This window comes from Pygocentrus nattereri, chromosome 24 (genome assembly GCF_015220715.1).
Source record: "Pygocentrus nattereri isolate fPygNat1 chromosome 24, fPygNat1.pri, whole genome shotgun sequence".
Taxonomy (NCBI): Eukaryota; Metazoa; Chordata; class Actinopteri; order Characiformes; family Serrasalmidae; genus Pygocentrus; species Pygocentrus nattereri.
This window is the reverse complement of record NC_051234.1, coordinates 3,703,485-3,727,759: the sequence shown is the minus strand read 5'-3', so window position 1 is coordinate 3,727,759 and position 24,275 is coordinate 3,703,485. Positions and strand designations below refer to the sequence as shown.

Here is a 24,275-nt window from a genome sequence, read left to right as displayed (position 1 = left end):
AACGGTCTGAATTCCCGCTCTGCCGTGTTTTCCGGGTTTCTCTAACGCTAGAGGGCGCTCCCAAGTGAGTCCAGAACGAATGGGTTGATTTGCATTTGACCAAAATCATAGCTTAGAAATGCTTAAACATTTTTAATGCGAAAGAATTCAATCATTTCCTGAACACAGAGCAGCATAAAACACTTCAACACACCGCTGTTATATTTTAAGAGCTTTTAAACTGCAGTTATAATAGTTTAAAACAGCGCCTCATGCACATCTATGATGTCAGAGAGCACGAACAGCCAATGAGCTGCTTCGCTCACCAATCAATCATCACGTTCTAGCAGTAAGCCCCGCCTCCTGCTGCCCAAAACTCGTTTGCTGCAGAAAAAAGGAAAACATACATATCGGTAAGATTTCTTTACTTTTTTGTGAACTCCATCCTTCTACTTTCTAAAATTAAAGGAAAGTTCTGAGCGATTAGAAACTATTTAAACTGCTCGTTTTTAGCCGTTGGGTTCCATTCACTCCCATTCATGAAGGACTCGCTCGTGGACGCCCTCTGCTGTTCAGCCATCCTGTTTTTGATATAACAGGAGGAATAAGAAGTGTCCAGGCTCCTGATAAACCGGCTCTGGTTAAAGGGTGAATTGGCAGATATACATATTTCTCCAGCATTTAAGACTATTTGGTGTTAAAACTGTTCTGCTGTGGAGCCGCTACAGGGCAGTAAACGAGCCGCATGTTGCTGACCCCTGTGCTGGCTAATCCTGGGCACATCACGTTATACCGTTTACAACCACAAGGCGGCGTTGCAGCATTAAATCAATGTGGCTTAATGCAGCAATTTTCCCAAAAGGTGCAAAGATTTAATTACTACTCACTCCTCAAAAGAAGACAGAGGAAGAGATGAGTCAAGGCGAGTCAATGTGTGGAAGAGTGCATTACGAAATTAGACGAGAATTTCCTAAAGAATTTTTAAACCAAACGTTTTGCTGTCATTTAAATTCGCATGAGTGTCGCTATGGCCAGTAGCTTAGCAGCCAGTCAACATGTGACCCCTGAAAACCAGTGTGTATTTCACACTAAGCTAAGCTGCTACTGGACATTCAGTATTCAGAGGATGGAATTAGGGTACTTTGTTACCGTCCACCACAGCAAAACGTCAGGATGCTCTACTTAAAAACACATTCAGAAAATCAACTTTCAATTCCACGTCAGTCCAAATGATCTAGACATGCTTGGTGCTTGAAATTGGCTCCTTTAGCTTTGCAGAAGCTTTGAACAGAAGCAGCAGGTAGTACAGAAGAATATTCGTTTCTTCTTTATTCAAGTTCATGAAATCGTGGTTACACATACGCAGCACATGTGAAAGATTAAAATGTGAGAGCCAGCAAAAACAGCTCTATACAGTCCCATAAAAGGTTCTATGACGGCAGAAAGCTTATGGTGCTGTATATGACCATTTAAAGGGTTCTCTAAAGAACCACATACTGCAGGTTTTGCCACAGAGAGAAGAAACATTTAATAAAGCAAAGATCTGTTTATGCATGAAAAGGTTGTCGTAGTTCCATATAACACTTTACGTCTTTAGTAAAGATCCTTTAGAGAACAGATTGTTAAGAGAGCATCATAATGAAGATCACAGTAATAATAATGTCTCTCATTAGAATATAGAACATCACAGAACACAGAGACTAAAGGAAAGTGGAAATTTCTGGACAGAAATTCTGGAATTACGTGAATTATGGGGATTGAAAGTGTTTAGCATGTAGGGCTGGTCAGGCCTTCCTCCACAAGGGGCTTGAAACATTCAGGATCCTCCTGTAAAAACCAAACCAAAAACAAATCACATTAAAGCAAGCCTACATCCAAGAACAGCCACTTCTTAACTCATGACTGAATCACTGCATCATCGGCACAATCTAACGAGCAGAACGAGCTTCGCTGAGAAGATCATTAACTCTGATCAGCTCTCAGCTTCGTTATTAGAGCCGGACGAAGGAGAAAAAGGTGAGATGAGCTGCTTTTACACCGTTTACAGGCTTTAACGTCTGTTCGGCGCTGTTGCCATGGTAACGCTGGATGGTGGAAAAAAAAAAAAAAATCACATGAATTCCAATCGGAGCGTCACATTAAGGTCACATGGCCACGAATCTGATACGTATCCGATCTACGACCACATATGAAAGTGGTCCAGGTCGGATTTAAAAAGATCAGATTTGTGTCCACACAGCCCCGAAAACACCAGATCTGAGTCACATTAGGGCAAAAAATCTGATCTGTGCCACTTCAGCCTGGTGATGTGAACGTAGCCTAAGGCTTTGGTCACACAGCAGGTAAAACTGGCCCAAATCCGTTCTTCATATGTGACACAGATGCGTTCTCTGTGTGTCAGTGTGAACAGCAAAAACACACTGAATCTGACATTTTCAATTCCGATTCGAGACGCTTTCATATGTGGTACTGAGATCCGTGTCTGATATGCGGCAATGCGACTAAGCCTGAACAGCCAGATCGTAATTCAATCGACTTTTATGCCAATCCAACTCGACATCCGTCATAATTGTGCGCGGCTGAGACCTCAAACATTTCGGCTGATGTTTCTGTACCAAAAAATTAGAAGGCACATATCTCAGCTGCTCCGCGTTTGAAGAGAAGATAAATGCGGCCGTAGGAGCCAAAGGCTGCGGCGTCGGAAAAAAAAACCCCCTAAGAACCAAAGAAATGGCCGTGGACGAATAACAGGCACTTTCAGCGAGCTCACACATTCTGGGTGAAGAACCCAGCTGTCAACCACTGGAACTTCAGATCTACCACCCTATGGAGTTTATCTTGTCCCTAATCTAGCACACCTGATCCAGGTAATGAAGGCCTTCAAAAGCACCTGAATGTTAGAGCCAGGTGTGTCGGCTCTGAGCTCCCCAGGATGGTAGATCTCCAGGACCAGGACTGAGCACCTCTGCTTCAGCATCTACATTTCTCTGAAAGGCTACCAAACACGTAAAGGCCGGCCAACTACTTTTAGGTTAAGGGGGATTTTTTTTAGCCAGACCATCAAATTAAAGATGTTTATACCATTTCATCTCCTTTCTTCTTCTTGAACAGAGCCTTCAGACTCAGAACAGACGAGCTGATAGAGAGACAAATTTGAAGGCTGGCAAACACGAGCATCATGACGTGCACTCCTCCCCCCATAAACTAAGAGGAAAAGAACAAATTCTTTAAGCAAATTTTAACCTTTAGAAGCTGTGAGTCATTGTCAGTTTGCTATGAAAAGAAAGCACTGTAATAACATACTTACATTATTAATTAGATTTGATTTTATATTACAAAAGACTGGAATTTAGAGAGATCTACATTTCAGTGACTTTAAAAACTAGCCAGTGTACTTAAAACTACTGTTACATATTTAAAAAACGCTGCAAAGATCCATGAAGTGTGTTTTTATACTGCAGTAATAAATGAAATACCTTCACCAATTCCTGGAAATTCTCACATTCCTTCAGCAGCTCATTCATCTGAGCTCTCTTCAGAGGAGATGCTGTTGTTCGATCATATGAATAATCAGGTGGGTTACAGTGGATATGGAAATACACCCGTCTCAACTCCACTGAGCAGAACACAATCGCAGTTATAGCCAGTCCAACACTGACTAGATTCACCAGGACCACAAAGCAAACCTGTAAAAGAGAAAGATCAACACATGGTAAAACATTCAAACAGGAAGGAGGCTCACTTCAGGTGTTTGTGACATTTAGTGTAATGAAACATTTAGCTTTTTTAATCCGAACTTTTATTTAGGGTCATTTCAATAGAATTAAATTTGAGACTTTGGGCTGTATACATTAAACCCAGGCGGTGGCGCTAACGCAGGCCCATGGATTTGTTTTTCTTGCAAGTCAAAACAGCCACCAAGGACGAGTTAGTCATTAAAACAGAAAAACACATGTTTAAAAGACAGTTACCCACAAACAGCAACAAGCAAATATATTAGGAGTTTTTAGGAGTCACATTCATGTGGTTTTACTCCAGGTTTTGGAAACTTCTGGTTTTTTTCCATTTATTTATTATTATTATTATTCATAATTATTCCATATACTTTCAACATCTTTTTTTAAGCATAAAACAACTTTTCCCAGATGCATTAATACACATGTATATATCTATCTATCTATCTCTCTCTCTCTCTCTATATATATATATATATATATATATATATATATATATATATATATATATACACACACACACACACACACACACACACACAAAATATTTTTTTTTCCCTATAACTCATATAATTAATGTACATCTTACATTAAAAAAAAACCTTGTTGGACAAATGATTAGCATTATACACTACAGAATAACCTATTTACAAGTATTTAAACTCATTTTTTAAAGGTAAAAAGTGAAACTCACCAGGCATGGACTGGGAAACTTGTTAGCAAGGATGCATATAATTCCAGCTGCAATTAACTTAAGAAATGAAGCAAAACAGAAAAAGATTGTTGGTCAGTCTCATAGAGAAATTTGTGATTTGTGAAGTGATGATTTTTTTTTTATTGCACACCACCTCCTTGTTTCTGCACTCACTGTCCATTTTATCAGCTCCACTTACTGTATAGCTGCACTCTGTAGTTCTACAGTTACAGACTGTAGTCCATCTGTTTCTCTGATACTCTGTTACCCTGTTCTTCAGTGGTCAGGACCCCCATGGACCCTCACAGAGCAGGTACTGTTTGGGTGGTGGATCATTCTCAGCACTGCAGTAACACTGACATGGTGGTGTGTTAGTGTGTGTTGACTGTACATCTACAAGGTGGGCCAATAAGGTAGGAGTGTCTATTAGAGTGGACAGTGAGTGGACAGTGAATGGACAGTGAATGGACACGGTGTTTAAAAACTCAATAAGCGCTGCTGTGTCTGATCCCCTTGTACCAGCAGAACACACACTAACACACCATCACCACGTCACTGCATTGCTGAGAATGATCCACCACCCAAATAGTACTTGCTCTGTGGTGGTCCTGTGTGGGTCCTGACCACTGAAGAACAGGGTAACAGAGTATCAGAGAAACAGATGGACTACAGTCTGTAACTGTAGAACTACAGAGTGCAGCTATACAGTAAGTGGAGCTGAGAAGATGGACAATGAAGATACAAGGAGGTGGTTTTAATGACGTGGCCAGTGAGTGTATACTGGAACATCAAACACAACATAACTGATTTAATTAATTTTCACATTTTTTTCACAATTACATGATTATCTCCTGTTTATTAAAAATCAGAAGTCCAAAATATTACATTTAATATGATGAATTAAACTGGGGTTTAAAGGTTAATGAAGTCACGTTAATCAAGTTAAACCAAGCTCATTCTTACCACTCCACCAAACCAAAAGACGCTGGCCCAAACATAAGTGAAGAAGGGACCTTTTGTGAAGATAGACCAAATGGCCACGTTGAGTATTCCAAACAGAATCTGTAGAGTCTGTGGGAAGAGGAGAGCAGATTTTTACATTGTCCAGACTAGGGGTCACCAGTGATCTCTGCAAAGGGCCAGTGTGGCTACAGGTTTTCTTTCTAATCAAGCAGGAACAGATCTTGCTCCCAAACTGACCCACATGTGCAAACGAACAACGCTTCACATGTCCACTCATCCAGAGGTAAATAATAACAACAGCCAACAGTAACAGCCGCGTCCGGGGGTCTCAGTTTCGTCTTCGTCAGCATCACAGGAGCTTATAAGAAGTTCAGCCAGCTGGGCTCCTCACCCTGAAACGGCATGTGATTTAGGCATGGCCACTTCTTTGGCTTGCGTCCTTTGTTTCTTTAAACTGCGGCCTCGTTCTCGTACGGCTGTGCTCAGAATATCGAGCTGGATTGACGTACAAGTCGTTTAAATTCCGATCTAGGTGCTCAGACTGAGTAGGACTGATGAATATCGGACATGCATCAGATTTCAGTACCACATATGAAAGTGTCCTAAACCGGAACCGAAAAGGTCAGATTCATGGTCAGATTAGATGTTCACAGCAATCATAGACAAACACAGCCTAAATAGCCTTGCATCCGGTATGGTTATCCACTCCCTTATCCATTCTGAAAAGTCAACCACATCACTGAAACACAATGTGTTTTTCACCCATTTATGAAGTCCCATCTCAGGCCAGCTGTGGTAAGTTACCAAACAAAGGCAACAGAGAAGAAACCCCATGATATCCATGGGTACAGGGTGAATGAGGAATCTTACCCCCAGAACTGTGTGAGTCCTGCCCATCTTCTGCTTCAAGCTCTGAGACACAGAGCAGACCGGACTGTAGCACAAGGTGCCCAGAAGCTGGCAAAGCAGCGGCCACTTGCTTTTGGGGTTGGAGGTGACGGTGAACACGGTCACCCCCTCGGCTCTGGAGATCATCAGCGACATCCTAAGGAGCATCAAACACAAACAATAATCCACACTGTACAAAAACCTCACAGCTGTGGCGATAGCAACCATATTACTTATTCTCCAAAACAATGCTACAATCGCCTCATCGTAATTATCTGAGCTGCAATTCTTTTCCGCAGTCGTGAACTGAACAATGTTTATGTCACAACAAACAGAATTTGAGTAGGGTGCATTTTCATAAGCTGGTTTGAGGAAAATTCATACAGTATATAATAAATACAGTAAGTAAAAGAAAGCAGGACACACATTTATCAAGACATTCCTTTAGAGGGCGCTGGTGAGTAATAAGATCTTTAGTAGAATAATGTTTGTTCATATGATGTTTGGTAACATTGAAATAAAGTCACTCTCAAAAATAAATGCACTAATCTGTCACTGGGACAGGCCTAGGACAAGGGCCGTGCCCCTCTTGCCACTGGAGTGGCCCCCTCAAGGACACATCTCAGTACCTTTAGTCAGGGAACATAACTGTCCATCAAATAATCCACTGAAATTATATTCTCTAAACTGCATTGGCTCCACACACCCTGCCTCGCCTCCAGGCTATTTATGCTATTGCTCTGTTCTAAAACATTTGGTTATGAAAAGGTACAAATACATATTTTCACCTGGAAAAAACTTATTTAAGGTTCACAACTGGACTCAAATGGACATTAACGTTGTTTACATTTACGTGCACAGTATCTTTATTTTTAACAGTGCGCTGAAAAACTATGTCTCAGACTTCAGACAGCGTGTCTGTATCTATTGAACTGTTGTTTAATTATTTGACTGTCAATCTAGACTTTTCAAACTTAAGTTACATGTTTATGAATAGATTACTCAACGAATTACGAAGAAACTCTGAAAACTCGGTGGAGTTCCCCTTTAACCCTAGGCGACACAAGCGCGCAGGTCCCGATCATACAAGTCACAACCACGGGGTGGCGCTGCATCACAGATGTTCCTACAAACACTGCGCTAGTCAAGATGACCTGAACACTAACTAAGATGCTTTTGGGAAACAGGATCCTGATTATTTGGTCACTGGTTTTAAGAAATAAAGTATAGTTTATTCTGTTATTTTAACTAAAACGTTAACTGGCTTGGAAAAAAAAAATTCACCACCTCCGTAATCATTTTGCGGATTAATTCTTAATTTAATGTCCTTATCCAGCCTTTTGTTTCCTTAAAGAGCAATTTATTTCTAATTTTACACTCACCGCACTTTGTGAGTGGAGCCTGAAGTTCAGTATTTACCTCAGTGCTCTGTTGCTGTGAAGCAGCCCGTCGTTAAACTACGTTAAAGAAACTGAATGTTCAGAAACAGATTAGCCTTGTTTTTAATATTGGTAAAAAAAAAATACCACCAAATCATATCGACGCGTGGTTTGTTTCGTTCTCGTTAGCCAAACAAACGAGGCTGAAGTTGACCTCCTATTCGCCATCAATTCAACTTTCCCGTTCCACCTTAAATGGTGCCGCTGGCGCATCAGAGCCGCTTCATCCGTCGAATTCTGAGAGGGTAACGGCCGCGCCATTTAAGGTGGAACGGATAAGATGGGGAAAAAGACGTTCATTTCAACTTAAGCTTAGCAGAAGGAGATTTCAGAAAAGCGACAACAAAAGCCAGGCCATGTTAAAACACCCCGTCCTGGATAAAAACGTACTTATTCCTCATTCTCTGAGATTTGGGCGGACGCCGACGGGCCTTTGGCTGAAATGTTCAAAACATTAGCGTTAGCATTACAGCTGTAGCGGCTTGGTGGTCTGTATTTTAGTGGTCGCAGTGGCTTTTATGCACTTGTCTATCTTAGATAAAAGCTGTGAAGCTCATCAGCTCACCTGCTTTCTTCAGCCAGAGATGTTTTATCGCCCTTCGACTCGGATTTAGCTAGTTTTCTGTGAGAAAACCGCTAGTGGGCGTTTCCTTCCCCGCACTGAGCCTCCTGTCCTGGGGTCATGGCTCATACACACATTCATAGCATAGCTTTGATTTGTTCATTTTTCCTTATTTATTTATTATTTTTAGATTTAAAAAAGACAGTTTCGTAGATTTCACTGCTTTATTTGTCTTTTGAGCAAATTTCATTTACATTAATTCATCCCAGATAGCATGCAGATGTGGGCCCATGGTCAGCACTGGCTGACCACATGTGAGCCAAAAGTGACCCACATATTAAAATCCTCACATGTCTCAAAACAGATCTGGGCCACCTCTGACAAACATTGCCAGTGCTGATAGGAACTACATGATAATCATTTATATTTTAAACAGGGGTTAAAAGGACCTTGGGGGAGCACACAGTCAGATGTACGGCACAGTACGCTGTAAAACGTCCAACCCAAAATATTAGATTATGTGACATTTTATTTCTTATTTCAACAAAGAGAAACGCCAGGTTAAAATGCTCATTTTAGTTAATTCAACACAATCTGCTTCAGTGCTTGATACATTTCTACATATCGCTGCGAAACCTTGTACATCCATTTTTGTCATTTTTCATTTTTTAACATAATATGAAAATACCCATAGTCCTATATATTGTGTGTAAATTCCATGATGATTGGACCAAAAGAAATGGCCTAAAATTACTTGGGAAAAAGTCTGGTTCCATTGGCTTACATTAAAAGTAGAGTAGGTTTTTACCTTCTCCTGTAAAGTTACAATTTTGGAGATACGAGCCTTAGATCTGACAACAGCCACACCCTAGTTTGCAGTTTAATGCAGATTTATCTTACCGTGATTTACGGCTGCTTAAAAATTTGTGTTCATTAAACAACAAAACTGATCTGAGGATTTTTTTCATAGTGTAGTACACATGGAAGGCTTATAAACAGAAGTATCTGAGTGGTGCAGTGGGCTGAGTGTTTGCTCATTTATCAGGAAATCATGAGATCAAATCCCATCAATACCGTAGCCACCTGCAACTGGTAGTCCAAGAGTGTTAGACACCACCTCTCCTTGAGCCTCGTGGCACTGTGCAGCATTCCCACCCAGCAGGGTGGTTTCTGTAATGACCTGGTTTTTGTACTAATGGTGTGAAGTGGTGGGCCAGTTCTGGTAGTGGTGGTTTGAAGGTGGCTGCAGAAGTAGCAAGTGATGTAGATGAACATGCATCTTTACTAAAGTCTATGAAATCATGGTTAAAAACACATATACAGCACATGTGAAAGATTAACATGTGTGTCAGCTGCATCCTTAGTGAAAATGGTTCTGTAAAGGTTCTATGACAGCAGAACTGCAGATGTATACACTACATTGCCAAAAGTATTAGCTTGTCTGGCTTCACACGCATATGAACTTGAGTGACTTAATTCATAGGGTTTAATATGATGTTGGCCCACCCTTTGCAGCTATAACAGCTTCAGCTCTTCTGGGAAGGCTTTCCACAAGGTTAGGAGTGTGTTTATGGGAATTTTTGACCGTTCTTCCAGAAGCACATTTGTGAGGTCAGACACTGATGTTGGACGAGAAGGCCTGGCTCACAGTCTCTGCTCTAATTCATCCCAGACGTGTTCTATCGGGACTCTGTGCAAGCCAGTCAAGTTCTTCCACACCAAACTGGCTCATCCACGTCTTTATGGACCTGCTTTGTCCATTGGTGTGTAGTCATGCTGGAACAGGAATGGGCCGTCTCCAAACTGTTCCCACAAAGTTGGGAGCATGAAATTGTTCAAAATCTCTTGGTGCTGAAGCTTTAAGAGTTCCTTTCACTGGAACTAAGGGGCCGTGCCCAACTCCTGAAAAACAACCCCACACCATAATCCCCCCTCCACCAAACTTTACACTTGGCACAATGCAGTCAGACAAGTACCATCTCCTGGCAACCGCCAAACCCAGACTCGTCCATCAGATTCCCAGACGGAGAAGCGTGATTGGTCACTCCACAGAACACGTCTCCACTGCTCTAGAGTCCAGTGGCACCACTGCATTCCACGCTTTGCATTGCGCTTGGTGATGTAAGGCTTGGATGCAGCTGCTCGGCCATGGAAACCCATTCCATGAAGCTCTCTACGCTGTTCTTGAGCTGATCTGAAGGCCACATGAAGTTTGGAGGTCTGTAGTGATTGACTCTGCAGAAAGTTGGTGACCTCTGCGCACTATGCCCCTCAGCATCCGCTGACCCTGCTCTGTCATTTTACGTGGCCGACCGCTTCGTGGCTGAGTTGCTGTCGTTCCCAGTCGCTTCAACTTTGTTATAATCCCACTGACAGTTGACTGTGGAATATTTAGTAGTGAGGAAATTTAATGACTGGACTTGTTCCACAGGTGGCGTTCGATCACGGTACCATGCTGGAATTCACTGAGCTCCTGAGAGTGACCCATTCTTTCACTAATGTCTGTAGAAGCAGTCTGCAGGCCTAGGTCAATGATTTGGATGGGTGAGTGAATATTTTTGGCAATATAGTGTATAACTATTTTGAAAAAGTCCTTTAAAGAACCATGTGCTGTAGGTTTACCCTTAGAAATTCTGGAATTATGTGAATTATAAGGGCTCAAAAGTGTTCTAACATGCAGGGCCTGTGAGGGCTTCCTCCACGAGGGGCTTGTGAAGTTCAGGATCTTCCTGTAAAAAGAACAAACCAAAAACAAATAACATTAAAACAAGCCTGCTTCCAAGAACAGACCAGCATCTTCCACATTTGTGGTCTCAGTGCTTCAGCTACTGGGCTTAATTAAAGTGATGATTTGTCCCAAAACACTTACATGGTTTTCCCTCTGAGCATTGACACAATTGAGGCTCTTAGTGGAGAAGCTGCAGCTCTTAGTGGAGAAGCCTTGTTTGAGTCCGATTTGCACCCTCTGAACAAAAAGGCATAACTCGGGAAATGTTTACTCTATCGCTTAACCGGATAGATGCTGTGAGATGAGACCCCTTAAGGATTATTTTGGTGTAATGTTGTGTGTATTGAGAAGAAAATGTCTGAGTTATGACGAGTTAAACACAGAGAAAATCCTGAAAAAAGCAGATTCTGATTTTGAGAAATTTACATGGGAGTGAATGGGGCAGTTTTCTCTGCCTAGTGCCAAACAAATGCTCATAACTCTAAAGCTAACTGATAAAATAATGAGGTATTATGAGGTTTCAGAAAGGACAAGTTTCTCTACCATTCAAAACTGAAATGGAGTTTCTAGGTGAAAGTTTAAGGATTTTAAAGCAGATTCCCTGCATGATCGGCTGTGTCTGTGAGACTGGGTGGCCTGCTGTGACGTCATCGATGCCAGTTAGAATCTGAAGTTCTGAACTTTCCGCCGTTCATTTCTTATGGGAGGTTTTTAATTTTTAAACTTAATTTTATTACAAACTGCCAATCCGATCGGCTCCAAACATACAGAGCGCCGAGACCTTCGAAACGCAGTTTGAACAGAGTCTGTATGTTAAGCGGTTCGGGCTGTATTAATTGCAGAAAAGTGTGGAAGAAGAATAAGAAGAAGTTTTCAGAGTTTTTTCCGATTCTTCCTGCAGTGTCTGAGATTTAGCTACAGATCTGTAGCTGTTCAACACAACATTAGCATTACAGCAATGGCTTCGTGGCCTGCAATTTACAGTCTCTTATGTTTTCATGCTCTTGTTTTTAGCAAACGAACGCTGTGTAGTTCTTTTATTCACATTATTTCATTGTTTTATCGCTCTTCAACTCGATTTCATGAGGATTTTTTACAGACGTTTTATTCCTGTCAGTGTTGCACCTTCACTTTAAATGAAGGCTCTTCAAGGGTTCTTTAGTAAAGTCAATGCTTCTATACAGAACCACGAGTTCTACGTAGAAGCACTTCAAAAAATCGTTCGTAGCAACGTGAAAGGGCTGATGGACAATGTGCTGTACATGGTTCTATACAGAACCTTTTTGAAAGGGTTCTCTATAGAAACAAAATGGGTTCTGCTGTTGTTACAATGTTGCTTGCAACAATAGAAGAACCCTTTTTAGTGCTACAATGAACTAGAGGTGGCTAATCCAGATCCAAAAAGTAAAAACCCTTCCCAGGATTTTGTTCCAACTGCTTGACTTCTCTAATTTGCTGAAGCCAGCAGCAAAGGTGTTTAGGCAGTTGGAACAAAATCCTGGGGAGGGTTTTTACTTTTTGGACCTGGATTACCGTTTCACCATTTAAAGAACCCTTTAATCAAGTGTTCATGGTTTTATATAGAACCATTTTCTTTGTTATATATAAAAGGCAGAATGACAATTTCAATGTCCATTTCTAAGTATTTGACAATAAATGTTTTTTTTTCAACATTGAAACTGTAACTGGCACTATTTCAACCACGTGGTGCTAAAAAGAACCATTTCCAAAAAAGTTCTAAATAGAACCATCTACTATACATTCTCCATCAATCTGAAGAACCATTTCACATATTTGTTAGCAGATTAAGAGTAATTGTGCTGTGAAATGTGTAGAAGTGTGATCTCTGTCACTTATTTTCACTTGTAAAAGTGACCAAACTTTTGCTGAGATCTTGTTGGTGCTGAGAGCCGCTTGTTGGGGGCGTTTGATCATTTGTGTTTGTGTTTGAAACAGATTTGTACTAATTTCAATTCAAATTTATGTACGCAGTGCTTTGAGATTATTTCTGGTGTTCACATCTATCTATATAGAATACACACACACACACACAGACATTGTCTAAGCTGCTTCTCCTTCTGGGTCACGTGGGTTGCTGGAGCCTATCCCAGCGGTCATTGGGCGGAAGGCAGGATACACCCTGGACATGTCGCCAGTCCATCGCAGGGCAGACAGACAGACAGACATACGCCTTCACACCTAGGGGCAACTTAGCATGTCCAAATGGCCTGACTGCATGTCTTTGGACTGTGGGGGGACACCGGGGGACCCGGAGGAAACCCACATATAGAATATATTTAATGATAAAAGAGGTTGGTTAGTGTAGTGGGTAACACCTCTGCATTCTATGCTGTAGACTGGGGTTCAATCCCTGCCTGGGTAAACACTCTACACTATACCAATAGGAGTCCTTGGGCAAGACTCCTAACACCACCTTTGCCTACCTGTGTAAAAAAAATGATCAAACTGTAAGTTGCTCTGGATAAGAGCGTCTGCCATAAATGTAAATAATATTTTAACGTGCAGTTCTTCGTTTATCTTGTGCCTCTATGAAGCCTGCAGAGTATTTGTGTGTTGTTTGTTCTCTTCATGGCCATCATTTTGCTTTAGAAGCGACTGAAATAACGTAAGTACTTGTTTATGTCCGTCTCCAAACCGTCTTCCCAGACATGGTGGTGCGGCCTACAGTAACGGAACTGGAACCAGGCTTTTTAATCAGTGTCGAAGTGGGTGAAAGGTGACTTTGTAGAGATTGTTTGATGACCTTCGAGACCTCGATCAGTCACGCACATCCTAGAGACGGCTGCAGACGAGGGGCACTGTCTTTGTTGAGCGAACCAACTGTGTGTAAATTTGCTCATGAACCAGTTCAGGACTCTGACAGTAGTTTTGATGCGTACAGACGAGTTAGCAAGCGTATGTGTAGTTGGCCTAATTTACATGTCATTTGCATAAGGGTATAACTGCTTTGTCCAGGTCTGTGCTCTCACCCCCCATCCCCCTCCGATCATCTCTTTCTCTCTCTCTCTCTGGTCAGGGCCCACCGGCAGGTCCAAAATTTCATTACACACTTCTATAACCTAAAAATAGCTAGTATGCTGAGGATAATAAGGCTGAGTATATAATAAGCCTGGTATTTTAAAAGGTTAAGCCTTTACATGTGGAGTTGTGTGCTAATGAGAGTGTTGACCTGTTGAGATCTCCATTTTTATCTAGCTTCTTGATTATCGATGTTGTTGGAACCTCGTATTTCCAGAAAGGGGACTTTACAGGACAACGAAAAACATTTATTTTTTAATGGTAAGTAAAGGGAAAAGTAATTTTGGACCATTTCTGTTGGTCTATTCACCATGAAATTTTGACACCACATCAAAGGGAACTGCAATTTTAAAATTACGCCAAGAAATGAACACGACAAAAATGGATATACGAGATTTTGTCCCTAAAGCAACGTTATGTTTCCTTTGTGTGTTCCAGTATTTGTGAAAACGGCACATTTTCTGTTACATATTATGAGCTTCCTATTTGAGTTCAGGATCATGTTCTTCTCTTTTCTTGCCTTTTGGGCTGCATGACGTCACAGAAATGATGTATAGGGAACCGTTTTAAAGTCTTATCTTAGTCATGTGGCGTTAAATTACCCCATAGCTTTTCACAACAGACGTCAACACAAGCTTTAAAGAAATAAGAGTCCAGAATTCATCAGGAAGAAACTGTTAGAACCAAGACTCACTAAGAAAGACTAAGAGGAACCAAAACCACACACTACACTGTAAGAATTAAATGTTCTGTGCGAGTAGATTTTTAGTTCATCAAGGTACAAACAATGTAAACGTCAGAGGTGGACAGTAACTGAGTAACTGAGTAAATGTAATTAGTTTCTGTACTTTAGTATTTTTGGTGTATCTGTTCTGAAGTTTCTCCGTTCTGGGCGACTTTCTCCTTTCACTCCACTACATTTCAGAGTCTAATATCCGACTTTTTCCTCCTACATTTTGAGAAATCTGTCGTTCCTTTTGGTTTCTGTGTGTATAAAAACGTAACATGTCAAAACGAAAGAAGCGCAAAGCCAGAGCACCAATCAGGGCCCAGCGGTCACTTTGTTTAGATCTGGTTTTGACCTGTTGGTCATACCGACCCAGTGCAGCACGCGGTTCAACGTCAGCGCAGCAGCGTAAAACTTTGGGAGAGTCTGTTCAACATAAATGATGAACTAACCTAACTTTGTGTAAATAGAGCTCAATATAGAAATATGTCCACATATGCAGTCGAGACTGACGCGGCTTTTTTCTGAATTTCTACAAACACCATTTCATTTTATAGTAAATGAGTTTGGGCTGGTTTATGTTTATGAACAGACGCCTACAGATCAACATAGTAAAGGAGCTCATCTGTGATCCTGAGTTTAAAGCCAGTTTTTATTCAACTTAAACTTGGAACTAAGTTGTAAATAAATCTGAAACTGAAACTTTGCTTGTGTGTAAAAAGTGATTTCAGAGCCACTCGGTTCTCCCTGATGGAAACTGTTTACCTTCAGTGTTTTGTGCTTCTGATCATTTTAATAGACGTCAGCGTCACTAATTAATGACGTTCTATTAAAAGACTGGTTTACCAAGAGAGACGCTGGAGGACTTTCACCTGAAATGAGTTCATGAAGCCAGTCTGGTTATAAAAATGATAACAGGACATCAGAGCCAGAATTACTCTTTTAGTACTTTTACTTTATACTTAAGTACATTTGAAGGTAAATACTTTTGTAGTTTTACTCAAGTACATGGTTTGTGTACTTCGTCCACCACCGGTAAACGTACCCTAAAGAGTACAACAGCGGTTGTAGGGTTCAAATGTATACAGTAATTAAGTTTTTCCAGGTTTAAAGTTCGTATTTGTATCTTTTCATAACCGAATGTTTTAAAGCAGAACACTAAAATGAAAAGCCTGGAGGCGAGGCGTGCGTGTGGAGCCAATACAACTTAGAAAATTTCATTTCAGTGGATTACGGTTCGATTATGTTCCCTGACTGAAGTTACTAGATGGACCCTTGAGGGCAGCGACAGTTTCATACCTTTTATGTTATTTATTTCTGAGAGTATAGCGTACTATACCTACTGTACTAATGAATTTCTAATGGTGGTGTACTGTTTTTGCCATGCTATTTAGTATGGTAGTATGTGGTTTTGGACACATTTCAAAAGTTTACAAGTGCATAAGCCAAGACTCAAAAGGAGAACCCAGAAATCAGGTCAACAGCACATCACAAGAAAATACAAATAAAATAACAATGTGAAATATAATGAATAAGAAGAAGGAGCATAAGAAGAGGAACCGTTGTTATTGTTGTTGTTATTATTATTATTATCATTATTATTATTATTATTATTATTATAGCTACCCACTTCAGACCAGCTGCCCATGCCCCAGCAGCCACCACCTGCCTTGGACGAGTTGCCCACCCTACACTGATGTTCTCATAGACTCCTAATTATTCCTACTACCAATATTACTGCTATTAATATTAGTAATATAATCACTTGCAGGTAGTTTGACCAGAGGAGGATGGGTCCCCCCTGGTGAGCCTGGTTCCTCCCAAGGTTTCTTCCTCAGTTCTGAGGGAGTTTTTCCTTGCCACTGTTGCCCCTGGCTTGCCCACCGGGGGGGTTTCTGTACATTCTTACAGTCTTTTCCGAAATTCTGTAAAGCTGCTTTGTGACAACATCCGTTGATTTGATTTGATAGCTACTTGTGCTATAGTTACTAAGAAGATATGTTAGTCTACCCTGCCAGGTATAATGATGCCGTCAATTCTGGAGAAATAACAACAACCCATTTTACTACTATTAGCTTTATTATGTAATTCATTCCATTCACAGATACATGTAGACTTGAAAAATGAGGTTATTCTCAACAACATTATTCAGAGTGGCGTTCTTAAGCACAAGTATCTAATGAAATATACGTAATCATTTGCTTTTTTTGTTCTTAATTGATCAATGTAAACAAAAGCTATGATTTTATCATTATTTTAAAAAGTGAAATTGTGAATTCATCATTTGAAACAAAACCGCAAAGGCCCGTCTACGAGTTATTAAAATCGATGACTGTCTGGATGAGGTCAAGTCCTGGGAAGTCCATGGCTATGACACCGAAACAGAGATTAGGGACGTTGTTATAGAGAAGTTGCAGATAGGAATAGAGCCAGGGGTCGATCTTCTCAGCCACTCTTTTGGGGGTCAAGAACATGCCCTCGAAGGTGCCAATGCCTGTGCCGCTGGAGTAGGTCAGAACGATGGAAGCCGTGCCACATTCGTTCAAGGCCTTGTTCAGGTTGAGTACGATCTCTTCCTCTTTGTGCCTGATGTGAACAACCTCGTAATCTCCCTTGGTGTCAGTTTCGTTCAGAGGGAGACCCAGCGTGAAGCTGTCTTTCTGGATAAATACAACCATGCCTCTGACCTTGCCTAAGGTTGGCATGGTGGAGAGCACCCAGATGTTAGGATCGTTAGCTGTTGCCTTCTCAACCAGTCCTTCAACTTTACTCTTATCAAACAGGTCCGGCTTCACTCGGACCAGAACCGTCTCGCTCGGGTAAGCGGACAGGAAGCTCTTGATGGTGTCCATAGCTTTGGTGAAGGTTGAGTGCTCGTAAACGATCCCGTGCATGAGGTACAGCTTGTCTTCAAAAGCAAACGCTCTGAGGTCCAGGTAGCGGATCCCGGCCTTCAGCTGATCCTCCAGCGACCACGCCTGGCATTCCGCAGCTGGGCCTCCGTAAAGAGCCATGGTGTCATGGGTTCCAGGCAGAGTGATTTCTGAAAGGAGCTTATTGTCATTCAGGCTCTTCATCCAATCGATCTTGTAGTTTTCAGGGAGCTGGAGCTTCCCTCCGTCATTGAAGGTCTGCCCTTGTCCATTAGTCTTCCCTTGAAGCACACTGTAAAAACAGAACAAGGCCAGGGTTGACCGGAACTGTCTGAGATTGGGTTTGATGAAAAGTATTACTTTTGTTCAGTTGGGACTGTTATCTTGCTTTGCTTGAGCTCATTTAAAGGACTTAAGTGGTTTAAAAAATCCAATTAACATGATTTCCCTCACTTCAAATGTAGCTGATTAGCGCTGTACAAACTGCATACCTGAGTCATCACACACTTGCCTCTGCTTTGTTAAAGGAGTTTAATTAAATGAGAGTTAAAATTTGGGAATAATTCAAAGATTAAGATGTAAACAAAGATCCGGTGTAACTAATTGTCAATTTTTTATTTTTTTATTTATCCAACACATTTGTTAAATCAAAGCTCAGTTCCTCGACCATGAAGTGAATTCACCTCATTGAAGACAAGAGACAGGATTGTTCACAGTGGTGGTGAATGGAACCAGACGTCTAAAATGTCTAACAACTCACCTTCAGAAAGTTATTATGGCAAATTGTTATTGTGGTTGGTTAGTGTAGTGGTTAACACCTCTGCCTTCTACGCTGTAGACTGGGGTTCAATCCCCCACCTGGGTAAGCACCCTACACCATACCAATAAGAGTCCTTGGGCAAGACTCCTAACTTCACCTGCCTGTGTAAAATGATCAAATTGTATGTCGCTCTGGATAAGAGCATCAACTAAATGTTATGCATAATGCCAGAGACATTGGGCCTCATTCACCAGTGTCTTCCTGTGATTTTTTTCTCAGATTTGATCTTGAGCAAGGTCCTAAGAGAAAGTTTGCGTCAGATTCATGACGTCTTCTTGCAGATTCTGTGTGGATTCTGTTCGTACCTAAGAACAAACCCCAAATAAGGCAACATCGGTGAGTGTCAGGATCTTTGTGAAAACTGTTTAAACGAGTTTTAAGAAGAAATTTCTTCTTAAGAATGGATGGAGAATGAGGCCCGTTGTTTTTGGTTCATTTTAACAGAAGTTTTTGGCCTAAAATGTAACTTTTCAAATTTATTCCTGGTGGAAAGCTGCATGCAGGGGGTCGTACAGCAAAATAGTGACCTGAGGAAAACTTATTTTCTCATGTACCATTATTTTTCTTATGCACCACTGTTTAACCGTCACCAACATTACATATAAAAAATTTCAAAAGACACACGGGGGTTCGCTGCTGGTTTTGGAGTAAATGAGTTATATTTGTATTGAAGACATGGCAACCCCTGCTTCCCATCACCATCACTGCAAAATAATCTAAGTTAGTAAGTTTCTCTACAAGTAATCATTTCACATCAGACCTCTCTGAATGACTGTTTACATCGCAGTGGGTGAATTCTACAGAAATGATGAAAAATCATCAGAAATTCACCTTTAATTTTTTTAAAAATACTGGACACTGAGTCTTTTCCCTCTCTGCTTATTCTTTTAAAGCAGAGTCTTAACATTTCTGTATAATTCAGTCACTAAAATGTAAACAAAGGTTTGAACTGAACTGCCCTGAGTTTGGTCAGCAAACATCAGTGGTTCTGATAGGAACCAGATGTCTGAAGAGTTTAAAGGGGAACTTTAAACTTTTAACTTTTTTTTCACCAAAAGAACCAAAAGAAATGACCTAAAATGACTTGCAAAGACGTCTGGTTCCATTGACTTGCATTAAAAGTAGAGCATGTTTTTTCGTTCTCTATAAAGTTACTATTCTGGAGATACGAGGTTTTGATCTGACAACAGCGACACGTTTCAATACAGAGATTATAATTAAAACGGCCAATAAAATTCTTTACAGTGTGAGGCTTATTACTCCTATGATATTTTTATATGTGACAGAAAAGGTTATTTATAGATATATATATATTACATATTTATACATATTTTTGCCATATTGCCCATCCAAGATCATTCATGTGGACGTGGACATGTGGACACAGTACTGTAAGCAGAATTAGGGTAAAACTTCAAAACAGAAAAAAGAGCTCCTCAAACTTCTCTTCATCTATGTATATAGATATGTATGGATATGTATGTGTATATACATTATATATATATAACTAGTGATTTTCTGGATGTTTAGTGTGTTTGTTTACCCATCTCCAAGCCTCTCCTCCTCGAGGAAGCCCAGTATTATATGTAGTTAAAAAGCAGCTCCTGGTTTGACCAATCAGTGCTCAGTAAATTGAGCTCATGATGTAATTGATGATATTAACGAGTCTCTGTGGCGGCTGTGAAGGTGTCAAGAAGAAATATAGAGCCAAGAAATTCTTGTTACTTTTTATTGTTTTTCTGTTTATGTGAATTATGAATACGACTTTATTCTAATGTATATGGTGATAAACTCCCTGCTGAGCTCAACTGTTTAAACAATTACTTAGATGCCTAAAACTTTCACACAGTCCTGTACTTTGTGTAAAAAGTACATTGTGCAGCCATCGCGAGGCGAGAGTTATGTCTGTACTTTGGTCCATGTTTATAGATAACAGAATGACACACAGTGTCAAAACACACAGTGTTGGGGCAGTTGTGGGCTGGAGGTTAGGGATCTGGCCCTGTGACCGGAAGGTTGCTGGTTTGATGCCCAGGGCCGACAGTCCATGACTGAGGTGTCCTTGAGCAAGACGCCTAACCCGCCGGCTGTGGCGGGGGCGCCGTGGATAGGGCTGCCCCCCGCTCTGGGCAAGTGTGCTCACTGCCCCCTAGTGTGTGTGTTCACTGGTGTGTATGTGGTGTTTCACTTCACGGATGGGTTAAATGCGGAGGTGGAATTTCCCTAGTTGTGGGATCAAAAAAGTATCACTTAACTTAAAAACAATATAAACAAAAAATGTAATATTTGAGGTTACTCAACCACTCAACGTAACTAAGGGGGGATACTGGGTAAATTGGATTTTTGGTCTGTCTATCATTTTAAATTAAACAGTTTCATCCCAGTTTATCCTGGGACATAATCAGGCCAGTTGTACGTTTGTTGAATTAAAGGTCAATTCCTTGACCACAAAGTGATTTGACTTTAATGAAACTGGGTTATACAGCGGCAGTGCCACCTCGTACTTCTCTGACTGCACCTTAGCATTAATTTAACCTGCTATGTCAATATATATGCGCAAATAGTTCAGTAAGTCAAGCGCGATAAGCAAGATAAGCTCATTCCTACAGTACCTAATGCAATGAAGGCAGTGAAGTTCACACAACTGAGAGCTCTTTAAGTTTCAAGAAGTTCAAATCTCAGGCTTGTTACACGCCAAGGCTTATTATTCAGTAACTACAGGGACTTCAGTGCAAACTAGTTGTGCGATTCTTAAGTTATAGAAGTGTGTAATAAATCTTTGCGCCAACAAGCCAGTTTAAATGACGTTAATCATTGTAGAAATGAATGGAAAAAGCGACTTAGATACTAATAGAACAGCTAATAGAACATTTGTGTACTCACAGAATAAGCGAGGACAAACCCAACACCAGTTCAGCTCTCGGGTTCTTCATCATTGCCTATAATTTGGGGCATAAAAGTAAAAATCAGTTATGGAATACATAAAAAAAGGTTCGGATACACGTAATGCACACCTAGAAAGTGGCTAATAGAAAATTAATTTAAATTTATGTACAAATTATTGACCGAACGACACACTAGTTCACGCTTTAATGAGACTGTATTTGTATCAGCTGTTGTAACTTTTCCGATTTTGGTTTTTGTGACTATGTTTCAAATAAATTCGAATGATGATGAAAATAAGTCTGAAAGTTTAGTAAAGTGTTTCACGTTCGTTTTAGGGGTGAATTAAAATGTACCAAATCATTAATGCTGTCATTTTGGCTTCGTCTGAACAACCTATTAAAGCATAGACAATGTCCTGAAGTACATCATGAATATATTTCAGTTTGTGAACTAAAGTCTACAAATCAGGTCAATAAAAAACTAAATGCAGTGTAAGATTAATATAAAAAGCAGGCTACTCACTTGGTGCGGCGTTGGAGTCTGGAACTGAATCTGGCAGCAGGCTTGCAGTTGGATGTCCCAGTGGCTCTGGACAAAAATCTTCCCACTTTAAGTAGTGCTGAAGCAGGGCGTGCACGCTTAATACTAAGCCAAAAACTGTCCTGAATGTTATCTGTGCACACCCAGACTCTAAACAGTACCTGACGTACACGGTCTTTTAAGGTAATGTTTTCTACTAAATTGAGGTGGACATAAATGCATTGTCATAGTTCCAGGTCATGAATGAGATAAAGAATAGTGTAGGCACATATGGTGTAGCCATACGGCAAAAATGGACTACAATACAATTTATTTATTTATTTGTTTATTTTGGAAAAAGGTTTTATGTATGAAATGACATTGTCTTATTTGATAACATGTCTTCATGTTGTGGACTGTACTTTTTCACAATCAGATCAGTTTTTTCTTTTTCATAAATAAAACTTTTTCATAAATAAAACTTTTTCCAAAAAATAAAATAAAACATAATTGTTGCCGTACGGCCGGGTGACCAGGGTCCTCTCTGCGTGGAGTTTACATGTTCTCCCCATGTCTGTGTGGGTTTCATCCGTGTTCTCCGGTTTCCTCCCACAGTCCGAAGACATGCAGTCAGGCGGTTTGGACATGCTGAATTACCCCTAGGTGTGTGTGTGTGTGTGTGTGTGTGTGTGTGTGTGTGTGTGTGTGTGTGAATGTGTCTGTCTGTCTGCCCTGCGATGGACTGGCGACCTGTCCAGGGTGTATCCTGCCTTCCGCCCCATAACAGCTGGAATAGGCTCCAGCACCCCTCACGACCCTGAGGGAGAAGCGTCTTAGAAGATGTGTGTGTGTGTGTGTGTGTGTGTGTGTGTGTGTGTGTGTGTGTGTGTGTGTGTGTGTGTGTGTGTGTGTGTTGCCATATGGGAACTATATGTAACAGTCTGCAATGCACCCTTTGGTGAGTAAGTAAATACGGCCATAGGGCACATTGGACGCTGAGATTTTCACAACTTTTTTATATTTTGAAATGAGATTTTTTTAATATAATTTGGTTTTTATATACAAACACAATTCCAAAGCTGAGACAACATGTGAAGCATCAATAAAAAGATTCTGTTTGATGTGTGTTAGATTGAAAACAGCACAAAAACATGATATTAATTTTTTTACCTTATGAATTTTTATAAATATACGCTCATTCCAAATATGATGCCTGCAAAATCTTATTAAAAATGTTGGGATATGAGGATGTTAACCACTGTGGTGCATCATCTTTCCACTTAATTAACATTTGGGAACTGAAGACACCACCTGATCAGTTTTAAATGTGGAATTTTTTTTTTGCTGTTTTTCAGTTACATAAGTCTTCAGCTGCGCAGTCAGATAAGGCCTTCATTGTTGTGCTTTGCCATGTTTTCAATAATAGGCAGGCAGGCCAGACTAGCAATCGCACTCTCTTATTATGTAGCTATGCTGTTTTAAGACGTACAGAATGTTTTTTGATATTTTCATGTGAAATAAGCACAGATGTCCCTGAAAAAGACGGCATCTAAAAGGCAGCACGTGTTGCTCCAAAATGCTTATGCATCTTTCAGCATTAATGGTGCTTTCCCCAAGCATCAGGATGCAAGTTAGCCATGCCATTGGCACTAGTTCTCCTCCAACCACAACAGAGCCTGTTGAGCTTGTAACAGAGAGCATGAGATCCATTATTTCCATAAACAATCTGAAAGTTTGGCTTGTCAGACCACAATACACGACTGTACATTTGACATTTCTTGATATTTGACTTCCACAGTAGAGTCTTAACTTCACTTTGTGGAGGCAGTGTTGAACAGTGTTTACTGACAACTGTTTGTTAAAGTATTCCTGAGCCCATCTGGTGTCTTCCATTGCAGGAGCATGCTGGTGTTCAATGCAGTGCCATCTGAGGGATCGAAGGTCATGAGAATTCATTGTTGCTTCAGATAAGGTACCTGGCACAGCCTGGAGCACAGACTACAATGTTGAGTAGCCCAAAGGAAAATTGTGAAGAACACAGAGGACTACATTGAGATGTTCAGTCCAGACATGCATGCTAAAGCCTGAGTAGACTGATAAATCAATGTGATCGGTTATTAATCTCAGCGTTACTGAGCTCTGCTAAAGTCTGAGTAGACTGATAAATCAATGTGATCGGTTATTAATCTCAGTGTTACTGAGCTCTGCTAAAGCCTGAGTAGACTGATAAATCAATGTGATCAGTTATTAATCTCAGTGTTACTGAGCTCTGCTAAAGCCTGAGTAGACTGATAAATCAATGTGATCAGTTATTAAACTCAGTGTTACTGAGCTCTGCTAAAGCCTGAGTAGACTGATAAATCAATGTGATCAGTTATTAATCTCAGCGTTACTGAGCTCTGCTAAAGCCTGAGTAGACTGATA

The 24,275-nt window shown here is 40.6% G+C and overlaps 2 protein-coding genes across 3 annotated transcripts; both read right to left on the bottom strand.

Annotated features, from left to right (window-relative positions):
• Nucleotides 1-1,283: 1,283 nt before the first annotated feature.
• Nucleotides 1,284-8,411, bottom strand: LOC108433858. 2 transcript variants are annotated; one of them, XM_017708695.2, is made up of 7 exons: nt 8,263-8,411; nt 6,241-6,415; nt 5,371-5,478; nt 4,408-4,464; nt 3,456-3,665; nt 3,061-3,183; nt 1,284-1,806 (listed from the first exon to the last, which is right to left on the bottom strand). In XM_017708695.2, the coding sequence occupies exons 2-7, from the start codon at nt 6,412-6,414 to the stop codon at nt 1,747-1,749; spliced, it is 732 nt and encodes a 243-aa protein (XP_017564184.1). In that variant the 5' UTR covers nt 6,415; nt 8,263-8,411; the 3' UTR covers nt 1,284-1,746. The 2 variants fall into 2 exon arrangements, with proteins under 2 accessions (XP_017564184.1, XP_017564183.1); XM_017708694.2 differs by lacking the exon at nt 8,263-8,411 and adding an exon at nt 8,088-8,113.
• An 8,474-nt stretch (nt 8,412-16,885) lies between these two features.
• On the bottom strand, nt 16,886-21,951 carry LOC108433849 (1-phosphatidylinositol phosphodiesterase-like). The gene is made up of 3 exons (XM_017708683.2): nt 21,855-21,951; nt 21,330-21,385; nt 16,886-17,918 (listed from the first exon to the last, which is right to left on the bottom strand). Exons 2-3 carry the CDS (start codon nt 21,380-21,382, stop codon nt 17,063-17,065), a joined length of 909 nt encoding a protein of 302 aa, XP_017564172.2. The 5' UTR covers nt 21,383-21,385; nt 21,855-21,951; the 3' UTR covers nt 16,886-17,062.
• Between the last annotated feature and the right edge of the window lie 2,324 nt (nt 21,952-24,275).

Bases quoted from the DNA above. Each gene is read 5' to 3' on its own strand.
- LOC108433858 (XM_017708694.2), bottom strand. The intron at 3,666-4,407 runs GTGAGTTTCACT...TCTCTTTTACAG, and splicing joins AGTTTCCCAGTCCATGCCTG to GTTTGCTTTGTGGTCCTGGT. The intron at 3,184-3,455 runs GTATTTCATTTA...TTTTCCTCTTAG, and splicing joins ATTTCCAGGAATTGGTGAAG to TTTATGGGGGGAGGAGTGCA.
- LOC108433849 (XM_017708683.2), bottom strand. From the start codon at position 21,382: ATGATGAAGAACCCGAGAGCTGAACTGGTGTTGGGTTTGTCCTCGCTT. The intron at 17,919-21,329 runs GTGAGTACACAA...CTGTTTTTACAG, and splicing joins GGTTTGTCCTCGCTTATTCT to TGTGCTTCAAGGGAAGACTA.